Source organism: Bemisia tabaci, chromosome 5, assembly GCF_918797505.1.
Source record: "Bemisia tabaci chromosome 5, PGI_BMITA_v3".
Lineage (NCBI taxonomy): Eukaryota > Metazoa > Arthropoda > Insecta > Hemiptera > Aleyrodidae > Bemisia > Bemisia tabaci.
Genome location: NC_092797.1, coordinates 42,236,212 through 42,257,216, shown reverse-complemented (window position 1 = coordinate 42,257,216; position 21,005 = coordinate 42,236,212). Strand labels below are relative to the sequence as shown.

The following is a 21,005-nucleotide window of genomic DNA, read 5'->3' as shown; positions in this document are numbered from 1 at the left end:
CAGAATAAATGGAAGATGTAATTAATTTCTATGATACCAAGAACACGGATAAATGCAAACTTATTTGTTAAAAAAAAAAAAAAAAAATTTAAATTCTTGAATCTATTTGAGGAGTCAAAGACTGAAACTTGTAGAATCACTACAAAGCCAACTTAGCTTTTGCTGACTGACAAACAAATTTAAAATTGAGCTTGAAGAACATAAAATAATTAAAAATCCAGCTCTTTTTGAAGAATAAGTAACAAGAGCCTTGAACTACCTGTGAACTTTTCTTAGTTTTGATATCAGAAAATATGATTTGAAAAAAGGGACAAAATGGAAAGGCATTCAACGGATGCCACAATGTTCAGCAGCATTATTTCAGCAGTTTATCAGATTTTACTGTACCTGAAAGTATTGATAGAGGTTGTACTCCTGAAGTTTTTTGGCATTTACCGTGTCAATCCAATATTGCTTACCTTTTCTCACAAAGAAACACAATACATGCTGTGATAAGTACAACCATTGTCAGTGCTCTACACCATGCACATCATGCAATGACAACTCAAAAGCTATAGCACATGCAAATTTTATTTACAGGCACAACGCCATAAGGTAGATAAGGAAAGCAAATTCATTCCAAACATATTTATAGGTGGTAACATAGAAAACAGAAAAGCACTATGAAAGAAGATTGTATATGGCCAAAATCATGTGAAGAAAAAACTAGGGGAGCGAGAAAGTAAAAACTTGAAATGATCATGTTGAGTTACGAAGCTAGTGTTTCAATTGGCAGGTATGACTTAATTATGGCTTACTTATGGTTCGAGAAATTACAATACATCTTGAGCCAATCTTTTTGTTGGAAAAAAAGAAAAAAAGAAGAAAAAAACAAATACAAAAATTAAAATAATTTTGCTTCCTATAAGTAAAAAACTATTGTTGGTATAACAAACCAAAGAGATGAATTGTGTTGATGGAGCATTTTTTTTAGAGGCCGAGCAAAGTATTTTTGAATCAAAATTTTCTAAATAAAAGAGACGAATAAATAAAATGAAGTATTGCATTCTTAATTAGCCACAAAAGTGGCAAAGCTCCAAATTATTATGCATTAAAATAGAACTAATTGTCTACTGACTTTCTACACCATGACTGAGGTTTGAAACAGAGTACTCTGGAAAGGTCATGAAGTCATGGTGTAACCATTGCCATTACGAGGGATAAAATTTAAAAAGTAAAAAAAAGGGAACTAACTTTCACAATAAATTTGGCCATGCCCAGAAAATCCTTCAGGACACACGCACACATAGGATCCGGGCGTGTTCATACATTTAGCATTGATTCCACACTGGTTAGGATTGTCACATTCGTTGATGTCTAAACACTTTTTCTCTGGTTCGCCGGAATATCCAGGGAGGCATTTACAGGAGAAACTCCCATTAGTGTTAACACATTCGGATTTAACTCCACAGGGGGTTGCCATGCATTCGTCCACATCTATTTTAACGTGTAAATTATATGTTAAATCATAATTTATGGCATTAGGATATTAATATGAATAAACACTCAATAGTAAAAAAAAAAAAAAAAATAAGTTGACCTACAGCCAACTTAAAAATTGTACAAGTGAGTAAAAAGTCCACTCCAAAAAAAAAAATCATAATTTCTTTTTCAAGGCTCAGAAAAGCTGAAACTTTTGTCTTTTTAGAGAGGGGGAGCAAATTATTCACAGAGTCAGCTTGTATGAAGACTGCATAAAATAATTAACATTCCAACGTTTAAAAGTGTTGACAAAAAATTGTCTCTGCTTTTTCAAGCTACCCTTTTCTGTGAAACTTTATACATGTTTTTTATACAGCTAATTAAGTATGATGATTTTGCAAACGGACTTCCACTAATAAGCACAAAAGAACCCTCTCCTTAAAATAATACTATCTTTGTGTTATCTTGATAACAGTACGAATTTGCAATTGTGTTAAAATACAGCATTTCCTAAAAACAAAAATGAATCGATGTTCAGTTTGAAAAGGACTTAAATCTGTTTTGTTGCATGAACTTTATTATATTATATCAAGGGGGTAAGACTATTTTTTTGGGGTGGACTTTTACATTTAAAGTAGAAGAGTAATAATAAGAAAGAGAAGTTTGAGTGGAAGGTGCTAATTACATTATGTAATAAGCAAGCTGCACAACATAAAAATGCTAATTAAAAAGTGATTATAAATATTTACTCGTGGTTTCCCATTCGCCACCAACATCCATAAAAATGGACCCATTAGAAATTATGCACGAACAAAAAATGTACAATTTTTACTGTGTTATACACAAGGAAAATTACAAAAGTTAAGGCAAATAACTTTATACATATTTAACACTGATGGATGAATCAGTTGCAGTAGGTGAATCTGAAGCAAGATTACAAAAAAGTTTCAGAGGCATATTCGATCGGTTTTCGAAGAGCATCTGATTGTAGTTTTGTATTTTTTAAAATAGGGTAAAATTGGTACCTATAAGGTTTCCGGAGATACTATTCTAACAATCGTATAAAAATTAACCATGAATAATTGAAAATTGATTTGCTTGAAGAAAAAACTTAGTTGCAAATTAAAATGGTACTTACACATAAATTAATGGCTAAACTCAGAAATGATATAGCTTGTTTTCAAAACGTCAGTTTGTAGTTAAAACGTCAATTTATTGAAGATAAATAGATGCATAAGTATATGTTTTATGAGTTCTACAAAAAAGTTTGTTTCATCAACTTCTGAAATCAGCAAGTATTATTTGACTTAGGTACATACATATGACATCCCCTTCTATACTTAGTGATAAATTTTCAGGTTGTACAGTCCTTGCTGAATGACTTGAACAACTTTCGAAGGGAAACAAAGGATCTACCATCTTGATTCTTGAATTTATTCTGGACACTACTAAGAATTAATGGCATATTTCCTGTCGCACTCTAAAAGATGCGCAACTCATTACGCATGGACTCTACTGGTTATCAAATGACTTTCTGAGAATACAAAATCTAGAAGAAAGAAGAGTCATATTCATAATAAAGTTTTCTAAAATACCTGTGCAAGATGAAAAGGGATCTCCGGCAAATCCTTGAGGACATGAGCACTGAAAGGTACCAGGTTCATTTCGACAGATCGCATTGATTCCACAAACATTGTGGAGGCACTCATTGATGTCAGTGCAGACACCTCTGTAGGCATCACCTTCATAGCCTCTTGGACACTCACAGTGGTGGCCTCCAGGCAAGTTTGTGCATAGAGCTCCAAGACCGCAAGCACCTTTGTATTCACATTCATTGAGATCAACACACTGTAACAGTCCAAGCGAATTACTTAGGACTTAGCAATACTGGTAAAAAAGGAAACATGACCAGATCTCAGGAGATAAAATTTAAGCGATGAGTAAAAATAGGAATAATCCGAAAAGTGTAGTGAAATATCGTCGGATCATTGCAAGGCAATGTCCGGCAGAAATTGAAACCTAGTAGACGATTGTACTCAATTGAAAAAAAAAAAACCAATATGTCGAATGTGGCGCTAAACTGACAGTCACAGGCAAGATTAATCACCTGTCATTCATATAATTTTTAGAGGCATTTCAAAGTAGGAGCAAAGAAAAGATCTTACTAATATATGAGAGCAAGGAGTCTCGCTCAATACAAGGCCAGATTACATAAGGTGTTTTAATCTGTGGCTACGGCGCCCATGGAAGAGCGTCAGCGCTTGGGCCTAGAGCTGGCTAGAGCTTTTGATCAGGGCTAGGAATTATTCTCGATGACTTCTTGGCCTTGAGTACTTTGTAAAATTTCCTGCTTTAGGAAGGGGCTCCTTTAGGGTCTACCTCGTCATGGCCAATTTGGACAATACAACCACATGGCTTGGCCTACCATAAATCCGGAACAGCGCAAAGCGTACAGCGACCAACTCTTGCAGTAGCATTAAATGCAAGGAACCAAGCAACGATATGAGGAAGAGTACAGTACGCACTCATGAAGACTACCTATAGCCTGAGGGTAAGTTATTAAATACGGAGTTAGCGTCATTTTGCAACAATTGAATGAGACATATTGAAAATTTGATTTAACAATTGAATCAGGACGTGCGAAAATGGCTAAAGTCCATTTTTTCAGTTAGTTCAGTTTTTTTGAATTCATAACTCTTTTTGGAGTTGGTTGCAACCTCGAAAGTGGCTTAAGACTTGTCTTTGGGTTTCCTTAATCCCAATACGAGTTCTCTCATCACTTTTGTGGTTGTATCGACTCTTTAAAAGTGGGTACGTACTATGAACTCAAAAAAACTTAAGACTGGAGAAATGGACATTGCACGTCCCGACTCAATGAAGAGTTTAACGATTCTCGGTAAAATAAGCTTAAAATGTATAAGAATCAAGCAAATCAACGCAAAATCCATATGTTACAGTGATGTGTAAACAAAACTATAGTGAGTTCAGGGTTGAAATCTTCCGGGTTTCACAGTCCAACCATGTCCAACCTCAAAAGTTTGTATCTGGTGGATTCATTTGACAATAAAATGCCAATGCTCGTATGGATATGGATTGTAAATACTACAGCCGGCTGTGGTATGTTATGAGGGAAAATATTAAACTACCTACATTTAATCGATGGCCAGCTAAGTAGTCTGAACTTCACATTGGAAAAAGTAACCCTTAAACATCTTGACAAATTCTGTTCTTCAGTTGTTAGTTGACACTTGAATGAAGATATTTCAATCTTCACACCCTTGCTGAATACGTTACCATCCGTATTGAACACATTGTTTTAAATTAAAAAAGAAATAATGAATCAGGAAAGAGAAAAATTCACCATTAGCGTTGTTTACAAATTCAACCATGTGCGCGAGCAATCCATGGCGCGTGCTGCGCGTTCGCGTCACGTGTTGCGCGGGCGCATGCGCCATGAGCGCTATGCAATTCATGAATGAACCATCCCAAACAGAACGGACCAATGAGAGACCAAGAATTCGTCATCGTACTCATCGTAGTACTCCAGTAGTATTTTGATAGTATTTTGTAGTGAGTGTTGCCAGATGGCATGAGCATGAGCAGATGCCGGCAAAAAGGCTCCATGCGTGGATTTGAACCAATTTGTAGTATGTTGTTCTACAAAATCGGGGACACCTTTCTACAGGTTTTCAAGACTTAAAACGAATATCTTGCCGCGCAGCAGCGTTGCCAAGTGTAAAACTGTAAAATTCCATATCTATTAAAAGATAAAAGATTTTGAAGTGTGGTTTGCGCGAAAATTCTTCTAAAATATGCTTGATCAGAATAATTTATTCATTTGAGGTTTTACTGCTTTATATTCGCAGTGTTGCCATTTTTCATAATTTTTCGTGATCGATTTTTTTCAAAGTACAGTACATCGTCAAATGCCTCTTTTCAAAATTAAACAAAAAACTGTCCTTTGTGTTAGCCGTACTATTCCGTCCATTTTCGATATGTTTTACTTTCGAAGAAAACGACGTGGGCGAGAGTTATGAGCATTTAAAGATTACACTTCGCGCGCCGACAGAAATCCTGGCGCCTCTTGCTCCTTCAAGTTGTCTGCAGACCTTTCCTCTGGCCATTGACAAGCTAATAGCGATGCAACGTGTCAACCCCGTCTCTCTCATATTCACTTTTGCCCTCCTGAGCCCCCTACCCCCCCCCCCCCCCCCCAAAAAAACCCTGTCTTATTTTTGTACGCACATGGCGCTCTGTCTACAGGGGTGCAGCTTATTCCAATAAAAATGATGGAGTTCAATATTAACGCCGTACCTCGCAAAAACATTCAAATCTATGTTAAAACAGACGTTGTAGAGCAATTTTGATTTTAGTGAACATTTAGCGGTTCCCATGGGCCCTCAAAATCTATAAATTTGAGAAGAAAAAAAATCGCATTTTTAAGCAAAATTTTACTTAAGGTTAATTGAGCGTTAGTAAAGCTGTTCGTGGTTTGGTTCTACACGACTCAGAATGCACCCTCCGTCCCACCTAAGCTGCTACTAGCGCCTAGAACTGTGCAACTATTCGAACTTTTCGGATGACAGTGTTGCTTACTATAATAATTGAAGGCGTTTTAATTTTCTTCTTGCCTAGGCGACTAGTGCGACGCTCCTGTGTGCTTCTTTTGAAACGTGCCACAAAACGAAAGACCTATATGAGTGAGGCATGTTTAACTTTTTATGTTAGTACGGGGCACGCCCCTCTGGCCGCTTTGCGCTTCAGGCGTTATGCGTTACATGTGACTCTCATGCTCGTATATTGTACAGTATGATACTTACTCCATTATATGGATTTCCCTGATATCCAGTTTGACAGTCACAGGTATAGTTTCCTGGGGTGTTAGTACACACGGTATTTATACCGCAAGCGTTAGGTTGAAGGCATTCATCAATATCTGGAACAAATACGAAACAATTAGTAACGCGTTTACAACGAAATTTATTATAATAAAAAACAAATTCTAAGTCATGAAATTAGCGAGATATTTATTAAATTTGACTTTTAGTCACCTGATCAGCTCGACTTAGCCTTGTCCAAACCTTTACATTCGGAGCGAAGAGGCATATAAGAGGAAAATTTGCTACCCTTTTCTGAGATATGAATTAATGCCATCGCAAACTGATCGTAAATTCTGAGAGGGTTATATTTTAATTTTTCTTCCCATTGTATTCGTATTATGCCCGTCTCGCCCTGCATTCCCCCTTGAACACTCATTGTCTGCCCACCACCGTTCTTAATATGCACTGAAAGACAGCAGCGGAAAAACTAGTGGGCAAAGAGCTTAATAAAGGGGTTGCATGGTGCGGCGAGGGATTATTACAGAGTAATCATAATTCTATTTATTAGAGGTTGGAGAGGATAATATCCAGAGGTGCCGATGCCCACGTGTGTGCATGAGCATGTTGTCACGTCGATCTTAGCGCCAGCGCAGTGAATCGCTCCAAAGCCGGGTGGTAGCACATCAAGGCCCTGTTGCCACGTTTTAATGTTATAATCATATTTTATAAGTTACTTAAGGTGATTCGATGGACGCCATATTTTGTGTCAGAACGAAGTACGACATATCGCAGCAATTGGTTCCATTTTTTCAGCTACTCGTTATTTTTCTCCAATTTTGAGATCGCAATTCTGTTGTCAGGAGACTAAAGCACTCACTTACCGATTTTAACAAAGAAATTCAACGTAATAAAGGCGTGGTTTTTTCAGAGAGAAAACATTGCATTCGATACTGATATCGAAACTGCACTCGAATGCGATGTTTTCTCTTTAAAAAAACCACGCCTTTATTACATTTAATTTCTTTGTTAAAATTGGTAATTGAGTGATTTAGTCTCCTGACAACAGAATTGCGATCTTAAAATTGGAGAAAATGACGAGTGGCTGAAAAAATGGAACCAATTGATGCGATATATCGTATGCCTTTCTGACACAAAATATGGCGTCCATCGAATCACCTTAATTACTTATCCACTGCTGGTCAGTCGCCACGATACATTTCAACGCGAGCAAATCTACAATTTTCATACAATTGACAGGCGAATATGAAATTGAAATGAATTGCATGAAATTATGCATGATATTTCCCTGATCTAAAAGTGTTATTCAAAATCTCATGAAAAATTCTTGGTCAGTTTTCTTTTCAAAAAACGAATTGATAGGTATTTCTGAGACACCGCAGTAGATTGAGATACGAGTTTTCTAGTCTGGCGATTAATATGGGTACCAAATAAATGAAAATTGACCTTTTCCCTGAATTTCTATATGACGATAACGTGACGATACCATGATGGGATCCATTGGCAGTTCTGACCTCATTTTAGGCCAATAGGTACCATTTTTGAAGAGAAAGGAGCTTTCGGAGGCCGGAATACGCAAAAGGAGCTTCTAGCTGTATTCTATCATCAGCATCTGGTTTACGCGCTGAATGTGGGAGTTGGTTGTTGCTCAACATGCGTTATTCTTAAAATTCAGGTTTTTTTTTTTAATTCAAATTCAATTCACTACTCAACTTTTATTTTAATTTTTATTTCAGAATTTACCTACTCACAAACATTTTTGAAAATTATACCAAACTTTCAATAATCCGAACGAACTGATAATATTTTTGAGTATCCGATCCACATCGATTGCTGAAATTTCCACGACACCCGAAAAATTCAGGGCACCACTCAACCACACACCGGTGACTCCCATTTTCAGCTACCATATTTGGCGTGTGAACCTATTTGAAGTTATCTATTCAAAATTTAAAAGATTCTTTTTTCTTTTTTTTTATAGTCGTTCTTATATCGACGGTGTAACTACCAAACCACGTATCTCGTTTGCGGTGTTTAAAAATCTACGCTCACATTCTATTTTTTTGAAGTAGACCAAATCAATATCATTCCTTGAAATTTTCACGGAATTTTTTCCGCAAAAAGAGGAAAAATCACAGAAATTTTCAGGACTGGATGTTAGGTAGTTTTTCATTTAAAAAATAAAGTATGACAGGAAGTCTGCGACGTCGCAAACCGAGATACGTGGTTTGGTAGTTTCACCGTCGATATCATAGATGAGGTTTTCCAAATATAATACCATAGAATAAAGTTCTTTTTAAGAATCATTGAAATTCCCGATTTAGCAACTACGCTCGGAGTGCGTTACGGTTTGAGGCGAGAGGGAAGACGAGGGCCGAGACGGGGCCCATCCTCCGGGTGGACGCTCCAGACTCCAGACGACGCTGTTAAGCTAGATTGCGAATTACTTGCAGTTGGCTGTTTTAGCAGCTAATAATAGCCGTGCGAGCAGCCGAGAGGAATCGATTGGTGTCGGTCCGGCATTGAACTTGGCCAATAGCGAGGAATGTGAGAAAACAGAAAACTAACCTACTCGCCCAAGCCCCCCTCTCCTCTCCCCTCTTTTCCGCAGCGTCTTCGTAACTCCAGTTACGATAAAAGACGCGGAATATGCCGCATCGTCGCGTCGTCACGCTGCGCAGCCGCTTCTGTGGATATTTTTTTTCCAAGCGAATAAGCGGGCTCTGAATTAACCGTAGGTTGATTTACATTTGAGGGGCTTGGTGCGGTTTTGAAAAAAAAACCGAGAAATTCATGATTTCAAGTAAAACTGGTCTAAATGCATATTCTGGAACAAATTCGTTCCAAAATTGCGAGTTTTAAGTATTAAAAAGTCAGTTTAAACTCTCTTTCTGCCATTAGGATCTATGTAATTTCGAATCTTCAAGCACGTATTTCTCGGAATCTCAAATAACTGCACTTATGCGCCTTGTCCTCCAAGCCCCTCATTTCTGACTGGACTTTTTTCTAACTCTTCAGAGAAAAGAAACAAACATATTCAAATATGGGTGCTCGAATTTTTCATGAAGTGACCATGGAACGACTTTGCCGCACTCGTAGTTCTTAGATCAGAGAAGGTAAAGGTCGCAGTTCGCATTTTAAGACGTCGACGTTGTTTTATATTTAAAAGATCAAAGCATTATTCGGAAAATTTCCGATGTCTCGATACAAATCAGTAATAGTTTTTTCTCGGCACAATATGCATCGCTGGAATTGAGTTACGGTGCAACAGTAACAAGCAAAGCGCCCTTATTTAGTGTCGAATGCGACGAACCTGCGAATGTCCTGGATGCAACTATTCGGGCTCCATAGATGTCTGTGTTGCATAAGCTCGAAAGTGAAGGCGTTTGGACTGTTCAGGCATTCGCCGCTTTACCCGCAGCGCCAATGGCGGGCTGCACTGAGAGGACCCAAAATGGCAAAGCGCTCCTAATTCTGCATTGCGAAGATATATTTCATGAGAGCATACTGGCGTCGAATCTGAGTATCTTTTGTGCTGCAGTTTTGATATCGCAATGTGCTGAGCATGATTTGTAAAGGACCTACTCATGTCTGGATGTCTTTGAAGTATAAATGAAGTATTGAAGGCGCTTTGTCATTTTAGATCCTCGCAGTAACGCTGACTGCCCAATGTAACGAGCTTTTTAGAAAGATTGAACATGAAATTTTCGACTAAAATTGAATATGTCGATGTTTATTTCTTCAAACTATAAATCGTGAGGAGTGCTTCTTGGGGGAAATTTTACGAGAAAATTAATGAGCCACTTTCAAAACTTCTAATTTCTGTTTAGAGGACCAAAGGTTTTGACAAAAGGACCGAAAAATTCGACTTTCAAAAAATTTGGTGTTCAATAAGAACAGAAGTGCAGTATTTGTCACCGAACTCTTTTTCTCAGGCACACCAGTAAATCGATGCTTATCTCAATACCAGTGCTCTCCTGGGACGTAGGTTCTAGATCAGTCTGAGGGTGCGAGCTAACAATTGTCATTCGGCCTCAAAAAAGGGCTTGTGCTACTTGTAGGTGCCCCATTGTATACACGACTTGATGATATAATTGGCTCTGAATGTCGGACGACGGTGGCGATTGGACGAATATCACAAACGCGGCAGGCCACGGGCTCGCTGTCCGATATTACGGGCCGATTCCCCGATCACAATTGTCTATTCTCCTTATTCATTCCTCATTACATGACCCCATTCCGTGGTACGTAATTGAATTTGCATTTCCACGCCGCTGTCCTCAAGCAAGTCTCAATTATCCCGTGGAACTGGAGACCTCTGCCCTCTCCTTTGATTAAATCGGAAATAATTACTCGTAATTCGAATCGAAGAATTAAAAGCATGAATAAAATAAGTGAATGATCAACGAGTGCTTTTCAAAATTAAGATCCTGTGATTTGTTTTATGAGCGGTAAGCCACAGAAAGTTTGGCATTACCGAGTTTGAGGTAAAGTAAAATAATAGATAAAAAACTCACAAGATCCGACAATATTTTGGTCTTAAACTAAATGTACAGAGGGGACGGGGTTACTAATATTCGCTTCTTTTCGATTCAATACCTCGGACCGGAGACACATTTTAATATTCATTGAGTAAACGCAAAAAATTACGTTGACGCGTATATTGAAATTATCGGAGATTTAAATTAGAATGGTAACCCGCATATTCTTTTTCATATTTTACAACTTTATTTTTTCCCAAAGCTGTTCTTGATCGGAAATTTTTTACTTCGTTTCAAACAGTGAAATAGCGCGATAATCATTGTAGGCATGAAAGAAACATTCATCCACCGTCACCATTCATAGATAAAGCTCAACGGAGTCAACGGTCGAGGAGAAATTGTATCACGGAGGATTGAAGGCGATTTATCCCGGCGACTTATAATGCGATGAACCCGTGCTTCGTCGGTGAGGGTATAAACGATACGGTCTCCATAATGAACTCTTATTCCATTGGCTGTGTGAAATTTTCAACATACTTGCATCAAAATATTTGGATGACGACACTTAGAAATTAAGTATCTCAACGACGGATTTTGATTTTGTAAAAAATTAGGTTAAACTTACCTCTGCATTCAACTTCACCGTCACCTTCGAACCCCGGTCTGCATTTGCACAAAAAATGTGCCGGTAAATTGCAGCATTCCGCATTTGCCACACACCGTGATGCTATCGCAGGATTTGCGCATTCATCAATATCTGTTAACAAAATAAGAGAGAAAATCAGTTAGATAAAAGTTATGATGATGATGTGTTGATGATGTTATGCAATTGCAGTTTAAAGAGATCAAAGTTATAACGAACAGCGCAAAAATTTTCATTCGACTTTAAATAAGGTGAAACTCTAAACATAAATTTGATACATGTCAAGAAGCAAAGGATAAATAGGAAGAAGAAGATGACGAAGGCAAGACGCTATGACTCCATTTGCATCTATTTTTTTTGGGATCCCAGCGAATTAAAAATTCATTGACGAAGTGTTAGACCAAGAGAAAATGTATCTATCCTAATATAGTGGAAGCGGGTGGTTGCAACCCACGAGAGATCCTAGTCCATAATTTTTCCCCTTAGTCTATGACAATCACCTGTTTCAACTCATTGGATAGCTCCATTTTCTCTTTGTCTTATTTATCTATAGCTTCTGTCAATCAATTTCAAAAATCTGTCCCCTTTTATTGTAATTGCTTAAAAATTGGATCAAATTAAGCAGAACAAGGCCAAGTCACATTTTGGGAAATTAAGAGTCTCGCACCAAAACTAGTTCACGCCTCGATATATAATTCGCTTACGGCACTAAAGTCCTGATGTATGTCCAAAGCTAACTTTTGTATCGTTAACCCCCTATTTCTGCTCCACTATCCCTATCCCTTGGATGGCGGCATGTTTTTCCCTGAAAAAGGACATGTCTTGCCATATTTTTTTATTATTTGTATAGGCAGGAGTGGCAAAAACATAAACGAGCACTGCTCACACCTAGACTTGTGTCAAGAATGAACTAATAATTTTCAAAGAGATTATGTATTGTAGGTACATAGTCTGTTCTTAACATGGTACTGGTCTTCATCTCACTCATTTTGCATCCACAAATGCAAGGAGACAAAACCATGTGGGCGAGAAAACTGATCTACTAAGACAATTCTGAGGATCCCTACCGCGTGGAACCTCCAATGCAGGATTGCCAGATTGCAACTATTGTTGCACCCACTTGCATCCAACAAATGCACAACTAATGCATCCATTTGCATAGACAAAGAGTTAGGAACCTACAATGGCAACCGAGATCAAATGCATATTGAATAGGAGCCCACGCTGGGATCGCCGTGGCGCGCTGTCCCCAGACTCCCCTTCTCGGAGTTCTGAAATCATGAGTTCCGGCTTGCATTCCATCGGGAAAGAGTTGCAGCGGGTAAGATGCGGAATCGTACCGCACAAAGAACCCGAATGGAGCTTTTGGTGGGAAGGTATTCATTGATTTCAGAGTTGGCTCAAATATATTTTGTGGCAGGAGACATTGATTTGTGCTGACTGGCCAATTTTACCGTGATAGCAAAGAGTGCCGTAAGTGCAAACATGACGTTTTGAGAAAATGGGGCCGGTATCGTTTGAGCGGAAACTTTTGTTGAAAGAAACTTCCGTTTTTTTGTAAACTTACCACCAATCATCTGAAAGACTCTCAGAGATTATTTGGTTGGTTGAAAATCACATTCAGGTTAGAAATTGACAGAAAAAGGCGCGCGGCATTTTACTGAAAAGTAATGCTGTCGTTAGCTCTCTGGTGGATAATGCTTCTTGCGGCTGTTTAGTCTTAAAACGTATCAATTTTTACGCACACACAGGTTTCTCATGTGTGTCACGTGGATCCAAATTATAGACTAAGTGTGTTGTTTTGGCTGTTTCATTGATTTCATCTAGAGGATATTAGACACGTTTTTAAACAAACTCGATCTCGTTTTGTTACGGCCAAAAGTTGTTAAAAAGTTACGGCTCTCTTCGCTATTGCGGCAGAATTGACTGCCTATACACAATCAGCTTACAATGCTTCACAATCAGATATAATCATCAAAAAGATAATATCTAATTGTGAGGAGACGGCTTATTTCCCAGATAAAACCATCGTTTTGTGCCACGCTACAACCCGAACCATTCGGTTTGCTTGACCGAACTTCGGTTCCGCACAGCGAATATTTATGGTTATGCTGTACCGTGTTCCAAATGGACCAAACTTAAATCCGTGTAACCGTACTTTTTTTTTAGGGTAAATTTTTGGTTACTTCTTTTCTGTAATGCCTCGTCAGGGTGTCAATCAGTTACAAAAAAAAAAACCGAAATTGGGGACTTTTAGGGGTGTTTTTCCAAAAAAATCGGGGACTTCTTTCCCGGAATAGTAAGAGAAAGGGAGCTAGTTAGAGCGTTGATACGCGTATTTTATACGACGAATTTTACAAGTCATGATGAACCGATGAAAATTTGCGAAAAACCAAGCAACATACTACGGTTTTTTATTCCTGGTTATACCGCGTCGCCGCGGCTGGCAGGAAATTTGAAAATGCCGATGTTTAGGACGATTTTTGTCATTTTTTGGGGACCTGAACAAGAAAATTGGGGACTTTAGGGGATATTTGGGACACTTTTTGGGGACCTGAACAAGAAAATTGGGGACTTTCGGGGATATTGGGGACACCCTTCCAAACCGGGGATAATCGGGGACAATGGGAGCTTTTGGGGACAGGTAGACACCCTGCTCGTGACCTTCAACCATTCCATCAACTATCATCTCGAGGACGCAACCTGAAAGACGAGCTTCAACGGACGAGAGGGTTCAACTTCGAAGACGCGCTTGGCGCCCTGCAACGTGTTCGTGGGTGCCGCGATGCTAATGGCGGAAGAAGCGAGGCCGCGGAGCTTGCGGAAAGTGCAGTGCGTAATTGTGAGCCCCCGAGCAAAGAGCGTCACTATCATTATAGATTCGTGCCCCTGCCCCATTGCCCGCTGCTCGTCGCCCGTTGCTCATTGCTCTCGGTCGTCGCTCATCGTCGGGCAACACTCTTCACCTGTCGGCGACCACCTCGCCCGTTCGTCCGTAACATCATCTCCGTTGCCCGGGACCCGGGTCTTGGGCTCCAGGGTTCATTGACATTTCGCTCATCCAGCCAGCCGATCAAACGGGATTCGGGGAGCGGTGGCGATTATCCCAGGTTGGCAGCGCTGATTTGCCTCCATTAAAATGTGTGTAAAACAATCGATGTTTCGCTGCGAAATTGCGCTGCTCCTAACTGAGTCTGATCGATCGGGGTGCACTGAAAAAAAATTCTCGGCGTTTTTACCAAGGTCCGTTGGTACCTTTACCATCTCACTTTTTTTGCCAATTATTGGTAATTTTACCAAGACAAACTGGTAAGCTTACCTAAAAACCGGTATTTTTACTGGTTTCTTTCAGGTAAAAATACCACTTTTATTGGTAACCAATTCCCGGTAACTTTGCCATTTTATCTCGGTAATTATACCACAGTCGATAAAAAATATTGGCGTTTCTACCAAGGTCTAGTAAATTTATCGAGAAAGTTCAATAATTTTACGGAGATTTCTTGGTAAAATTACCAATTCCATAAATGTTAATTTTACCAAGAAAAAAATGGTATCAAATAGAACCCTGAATTCTTGGTAATTCTACCCTTTTCTTAGTAAATACACCGAGATTTTTTTTCAGTGTGACCTAGACTCGAGGTCAGTTGTATTCTGAAGAAATTATGTAATACCGAGGACCATTACCATGTGGGTAGTTTTGAAAGAACGCATGTCGTCGTCCCCCCGCGAAAGAACGTAGCATCATTTTGATGTTGCCAAATTTCCCTCGTAAATTGCAATTTCAAGTGTAGATTCTTGGACATATTTAAACGAAAAATTCACAGATTTTTCATCTGATCTAATTTACAAATTAGAAAAATTCTGGATGAATATTGCGCGAGTACTTTCTGGTGAAAAATCGAATTGTTTGAGTCAATTTTGCAACCTTGGAGTAGAGTTACGTTCCTTCGCCCGGAAAACGACGATATGTGCATTGTGCAATGGCTTAGCACTCTTAACCTTTCAGATGAGGACGCATTAGAAATTGGAAAACAAAGGAGAAGAAAGAGGAGGAGGAGGAGGAGAAAAAGAGGAAGAAAAATATAATTTTTACCCAAATTTTGCTTTTTTTCACTTCTTCGGAAAGTTTACTTCTAAGGGTGAAGGGTATCTTTACTGTAGCTGATTTGGAATATTTCAAGGCGATAAACATGATTTTTTAGAGATATTGGCAACGATGCCGTAATTTGCGCCACGGGCGAAAGAGGATCCCCGTCAAATCCGGAACGTAGTGTGACAGTGAATAATAATAAAAACCTACATCGATAGGCCAGGGACTGGTGGCTTAGAAATTTTTCTGTGACTAATATCAAAAGCGAGAGGCGTCTAACTTAATTTATTTTACGACTCGAGATTGACACCAAGGCCATACTTCAAACATTCCGCTTGAAAGGTGTTATCATCAGCAGCAGCTAAGCTTCGGGACTTTAAGCTGCTGCGGTTGTCGTTGCTCCCCTGACGTAAGGGCGTATCTCGATTTCCGCATGACCTCCAGATAGCATGGATTTATATCCAGAACAGGACTCACGTGGAAGTTAAGATACGACCTTACGTCAGAGTAGCGACGTTGTGGCAGGCGGCTCCTTCTAGTCTCGTTGAAAATTATGTCAGGAATCCTCGACTTTCGAATGAATTCAGTTAAACACAGTAGCAACGACCACACAGATTTAGTGTTTATATGCACACTTTTAGAAATGTCAGAGTGTAATCCGAAGCCAATTTCGCCTACAAAATACTTGAGAGATATGATATGAATAAGGATTAAAATCCACTCTTTGAGAGTGGAGACGACTCTACAAGAAGAGTTGATTTTGCTCCATAAGAGAGGAGTTCACTTTCAAAAAGAGTAGATTTCACTTCGCATTCGGATAACCCCTCGGTTTTTTGAAGGCTAAATAGGCTTCGGGATGAAATGCACTGCTCCGGATTTCACGATATTTTTTAACAGCGTGAAATCCGATACGAAAAGCACAACATACGCTTCTTTTAAATTTCATGGATATTATTTCTGATCCACGATGAAAATTGATGAGTAGGTAAAATCATGTTCCGGAAACGCAACTTTTACACAAAGTTGACCTAGCTCCTATTGAATAAAAATGAGCCGTGTGTTACCTAACCACAAGGCGAAGATTCTTCGCCGGGATAAGCTAACTTCATTTTAATGACTATAACGAGGTGAGACAGGACGTGTAGATGAGAATTTAAATAATTATAATCTTCGCGAGGAGAAGGAATGGTGGCAAAAGTTGAGGTGGAGCAAGTGCAATTCCTTAATCATTTGGAAGCGCCTCCTTGTTTGTGTTCTGTAGTAAGACCATTCAAAAAGGTCATTTACTAAAATCACTTGCCACTCCCCCTCCCCCCACCCAAGTTTCCAAAAAGAAATGCATTGGTCCCTAAGGGAGAAAATTGGCAAAGTATTAATCTGCCTGATTCGGGGCTTTGATTCAGTAAACTTTTATGCAACTCTTACGACCTCTACTGACACAAAAATGAACTACACCGCTCGTAACTCATTTTAGTCATATTAGAAAAAATTTAAACCAAGCCGGAAAAATAAAATTCCAATTTTTCGAACTAACTTGGTGGAAGCTGCTCTCTCCCTCCCCCCCTCAAAATAGGCCTTCACCAGTGCTGGGGTCTCACTCTATCGTGCTAAGTTGAAAAGTCATATGATCATTCAAATTTTTCCGGATTTCCCTTCAGGAATTTCAGAAAATGTTTATGTTTGAAGAAAGTTAGGAATATTTTTCCTTGGTATTTTTAGAATTTTCAGATTAAATCACGAACGAAGTCCTCCGAAAAATCGAAGAGAAATATTCACAATTTTCCTAAACATTCGTGATTTTTCGAAGGAATTTTGGCAACGCCTGATGGCTCATACGACGTTTTTTCTTAGCACGTCAGCATTCACCCATGGACGGTCACGTCATGAGTAAATGTTCACACTGTCTTTTGGATAAAAAACTAATAAAATCATGTCAACTCCTCGAAATCCCATCAGACAAAGAATATCCTACGAGGATTACTTCAATTAGAGATTTATAAAACATGTTTAAAAATGTGTTTTAAAACACGAAGGACAAAGTTTCCCTTAAAACTGAGTTTCAGGGATGAGTGTTTTCTCTAAAGGTTTTGACAAATTCTAAAATAAATCTTAAATAATAAAATTTGTCATAAGAATAATAAGGATGACGTTAAAATACTGCTTTTCTCCTGCTGCAGCCATACAGATTGAAAGGAGCAGAGATTGTTTTGAATTAAAGCTCCTAGCAACGTGCCCGTGAGGAAGAAGATTCCCTGGGCCGTTTGGGTAGACGCTTAATTTTAAAAACCAATGTGCGGTAATTGCTGCTCCTCCCCCTATTAACCCAAGGAACTTGACAAATGGCTTAATAATTTCCGACACACGCTGATGGTCTATCTCATGCTCTCTCTTAAAATAAGTGAAATATGGGCGTTTCGTTTAACTACCTCATTGCGATGAGCTCGGCTTTACTCACTGTCTTGATAGATATGAGTTTACCGGAGAAGGATTGCCATATCATCGGAAAATGCCTGCCTTTATAGGTTATCAGTGGTGCAGTTGGACAGAGGTTCATGTCTCTCCAGGGGCCAATACATTGCCGCTTTTGAAGTAATATCACAACAAGTTCATTAAAATATTGTTCAAAGTATGTAATTTGAAACATTAATACAAAAAATGTTTACCGTTGGAACCTTCAATACATTTTTTAAAGTGTAAATTTTAGTGGTAAACTTAAATGAAAAATATTTTACACTCACTGAACGACTTCGTAAATCTCAGATCTTCGACTGCAGAAGTACACTAACATGGTGGGAAATTCACCTTGCGAGTCAATCAAGTTCTGACCCCAGTGGTGGATAATTATTATAGAACGGGCACGGTGGTATTAAAAAAAAAAAGCAGAGCATGTTTAAAAACTTAAAAATAGTTTTACGCATGGATCAGTAAATTAACACGATTAGCATGGTAGAACTTTGGTAGTTTTTATCAACCTTTTCTTTTGCTATTTATCTTCTTCAAAACACACGATCTGAAGAATGTTTCCAGTGAAAAAGTAAAACAATTCAATTTTCCCCTAGCTGTGAACTGAGTTTTCTTAAAATTTCAATCTGCGTCGGCTATTTCCTCAAAAATATTCCAAAGACACCATCGATCCTTTTTCAATTCGAAAAATGCTTGCCTTGGTTTTTTTTTTATTCGATTTCATTAAATGCCCCCTCCCCTCTCCACGTTTATGGATCCAATAGGTTTGACTGGAAGCCGTTCAGAAATCGCGTAGGTAAGTTCTGAGTAAAAGACATGCAATGGTTTTCGCAGTGTGCCGGCAACGCTTTGGCTGGCGAGCGACAAAAGATTGCAGAACGAGCGAAATGAGCTGCCGAGAATGAGTTTTAGCCGGGAAACTGAACGCCTTCTCCTACTGCCCGTTGTCCATCGCTAATGCTCGCTTTGCAGTTCGATTAAAAAACGCCGTGTGAGCTTTCAGACGTTGCCAAATTTCGGTTGTTAAGAACTACTTTTTTGGCAAACCTCTGAAAAATTTTCATCCAATTCTTCAGAGGATTTCATTCGCAAATTAATCTAACATATCATGCAATTATCAGGAAAACGCACCAAAAATTTTCCTCAAAAATAAATAATCAATAGATGGAAATTTTGCAACATTTGAATGTTAAAACGGCGTTTTTATGTTGCACAGCAACGTTGCTCTGCGCCCCATTCTCCACCCCTTTTATCGTGTCTTCATCAACTCATCGTGACTTATTTGAGGATATAGTTAACAGGCTTATTTTAGCTGTGATGTTTTTATAGCCCCCACCCCCACCTTTCCCATTCTCCCCTTCTCCCGACCCCCTTCTCCACCCCCCACCTCTCACCCACCCTGCCCCAACCCCACCTCCACCTTCCACCCGAGCAATCAACCTTCGCGAAAAGGGACATGAGGAAACTTGCTCGGAGCGGTGAGAAGGCGGGAATATGGGGAATGCAGGTGGTGAATTTCATCCTTTTATGATTTTATCTGCGGGCTAGGAATGTGCTTAGCATTCTTTTTCACTTATTTTCCATTGAAACTACTATGAGTATGAGGAAAGTAGAGGAAATATGCAAGGATAGACTTCAAGATTTGCGAATGGTGGCAAAAATGTGGGCAAGTTTTCGGGAGGGATTTGAAGTTTTGCGTCGATGAAATGCACGGCGTTCTTTCTACCCGGGCGTTTAAGTCTCTGGGAGATTCTCTGGATTTTCAGAAGGTTCAACGAGTTCTGAAGTGTTATACAGATGAATGGCGATCCGACAAATTCAAGAGACGCGTAAAATACTCTCAGCGCCGGAATCAAGAAGCAAAAGCCCCCTTCAGATTATTTCGTGAACGAAAATGTGCAGAGATGAAAAAGGATAGTTTTACCTCTTGAAAAATACCCGTTGGCATATTTTTGTACAATTCGCTAGAGTCCCCTTAAAATAGATTCCCGCATTTCTAGACTACTGCAGAAAATATTTTGATGTCACTTTCACATGTAACGTAAATAGAAGAATCAAAGATGACGATTCTCCTGTCGTAGTCTAAAAGTAAAAGTGTGTAAACTTATTTGGTACGGACGCTATGTTTTGTACAAAAAAAGAACTATGACACGATTTGAGGCCTCTTTGCGGCACGAAAATAATGTTTCTATATGATACTGTGATTTCGCAAGTTAAAAATCAAGATTATCATGACTACTTTTACTCGGTGGATGGGGATGCGCTACGGACTTCCGTGCATGTCAGTATTGTGAACTTTGGCATGATCAATTTGAACTCTTATCGGTTAGGAAAACGGTTTAACTAAAGAATAGAGATCTTTATTTTTAAGAAACAAAAAGTATCCATTACTTTCAATTTATTTTGATGGGAGAACAAGTCATTCCGGTTGCCCTACATTAAACCCGGCAGTGCTATACATCCGATCAGAGCATCGAAAAAAAGTCTCTTTTTCGAATCCCACCGATTAAGAATGAAAATTTGTGTTTCACAGTCGGACAAGATTGTTATCGGCGCGAGAATTTTTACATAACTCAGTTTTGATTAGGCATAGCTGCGATGAGAATTTCTTTAATTACCTTCTCGCGCATGTCTAATTCTTCTCGGAAAGAATTGTTATGCAAAACAATGTTCGGAATTGCACTTACACCTCATAATGAGCGACGGGCTGACGTAAGCAGGACAGTAGTCACTTAGATGCATAAATATTAGATAACTTCTCAGCGACTGAAGCAAGGTACGCAACTTTCCATTGACACCGCAAAACGGCGCTTTCGTTTGGGACTAGGCGGCAAAATGAAGCCGAAGACTCGCTGGCGCCACTGACGGGTTTAACATTGGCGGATCCTGCAAATTGGCAACATTGCATTTCCTCCATCTACACCTATGGAAATATATCGATTCTTGGAGGGGCCAGGTGCTCCGACAAGAATCGATTATTTAGCATGGGTGTAAATGGAGGACATCCAGTGTTACAAAATTGCTGGATC

The 21,005-nt window shown here is 39.1% G+C and overlaps 1 protein-coding gene across 1 annotated transcript in view; it reads right to left on the bottom strand.

Annotated features, from left to right (window-relative positions):
• The window catches only part of LOC109039134 (uncharacterized), a 196,025-nt gene that overhangs the window by 71,562 nt on the left and 103,458 nt on the right, over positions 1-21,005 (bottom strand). The window contains 4 exon segments of the mRNA XM_072300755.1: positions 1,234-1,476; positions 3,057-3,309; positions 6,282-6,397; positions 11,406-11,537. Of these exon segments, the coding sequence (XP_072156856.1) occupies positions 1,234-1,476; positions 3,057-3,309; positions 6,282-6,397; positions 11,406-11,537 (744 nt within the window).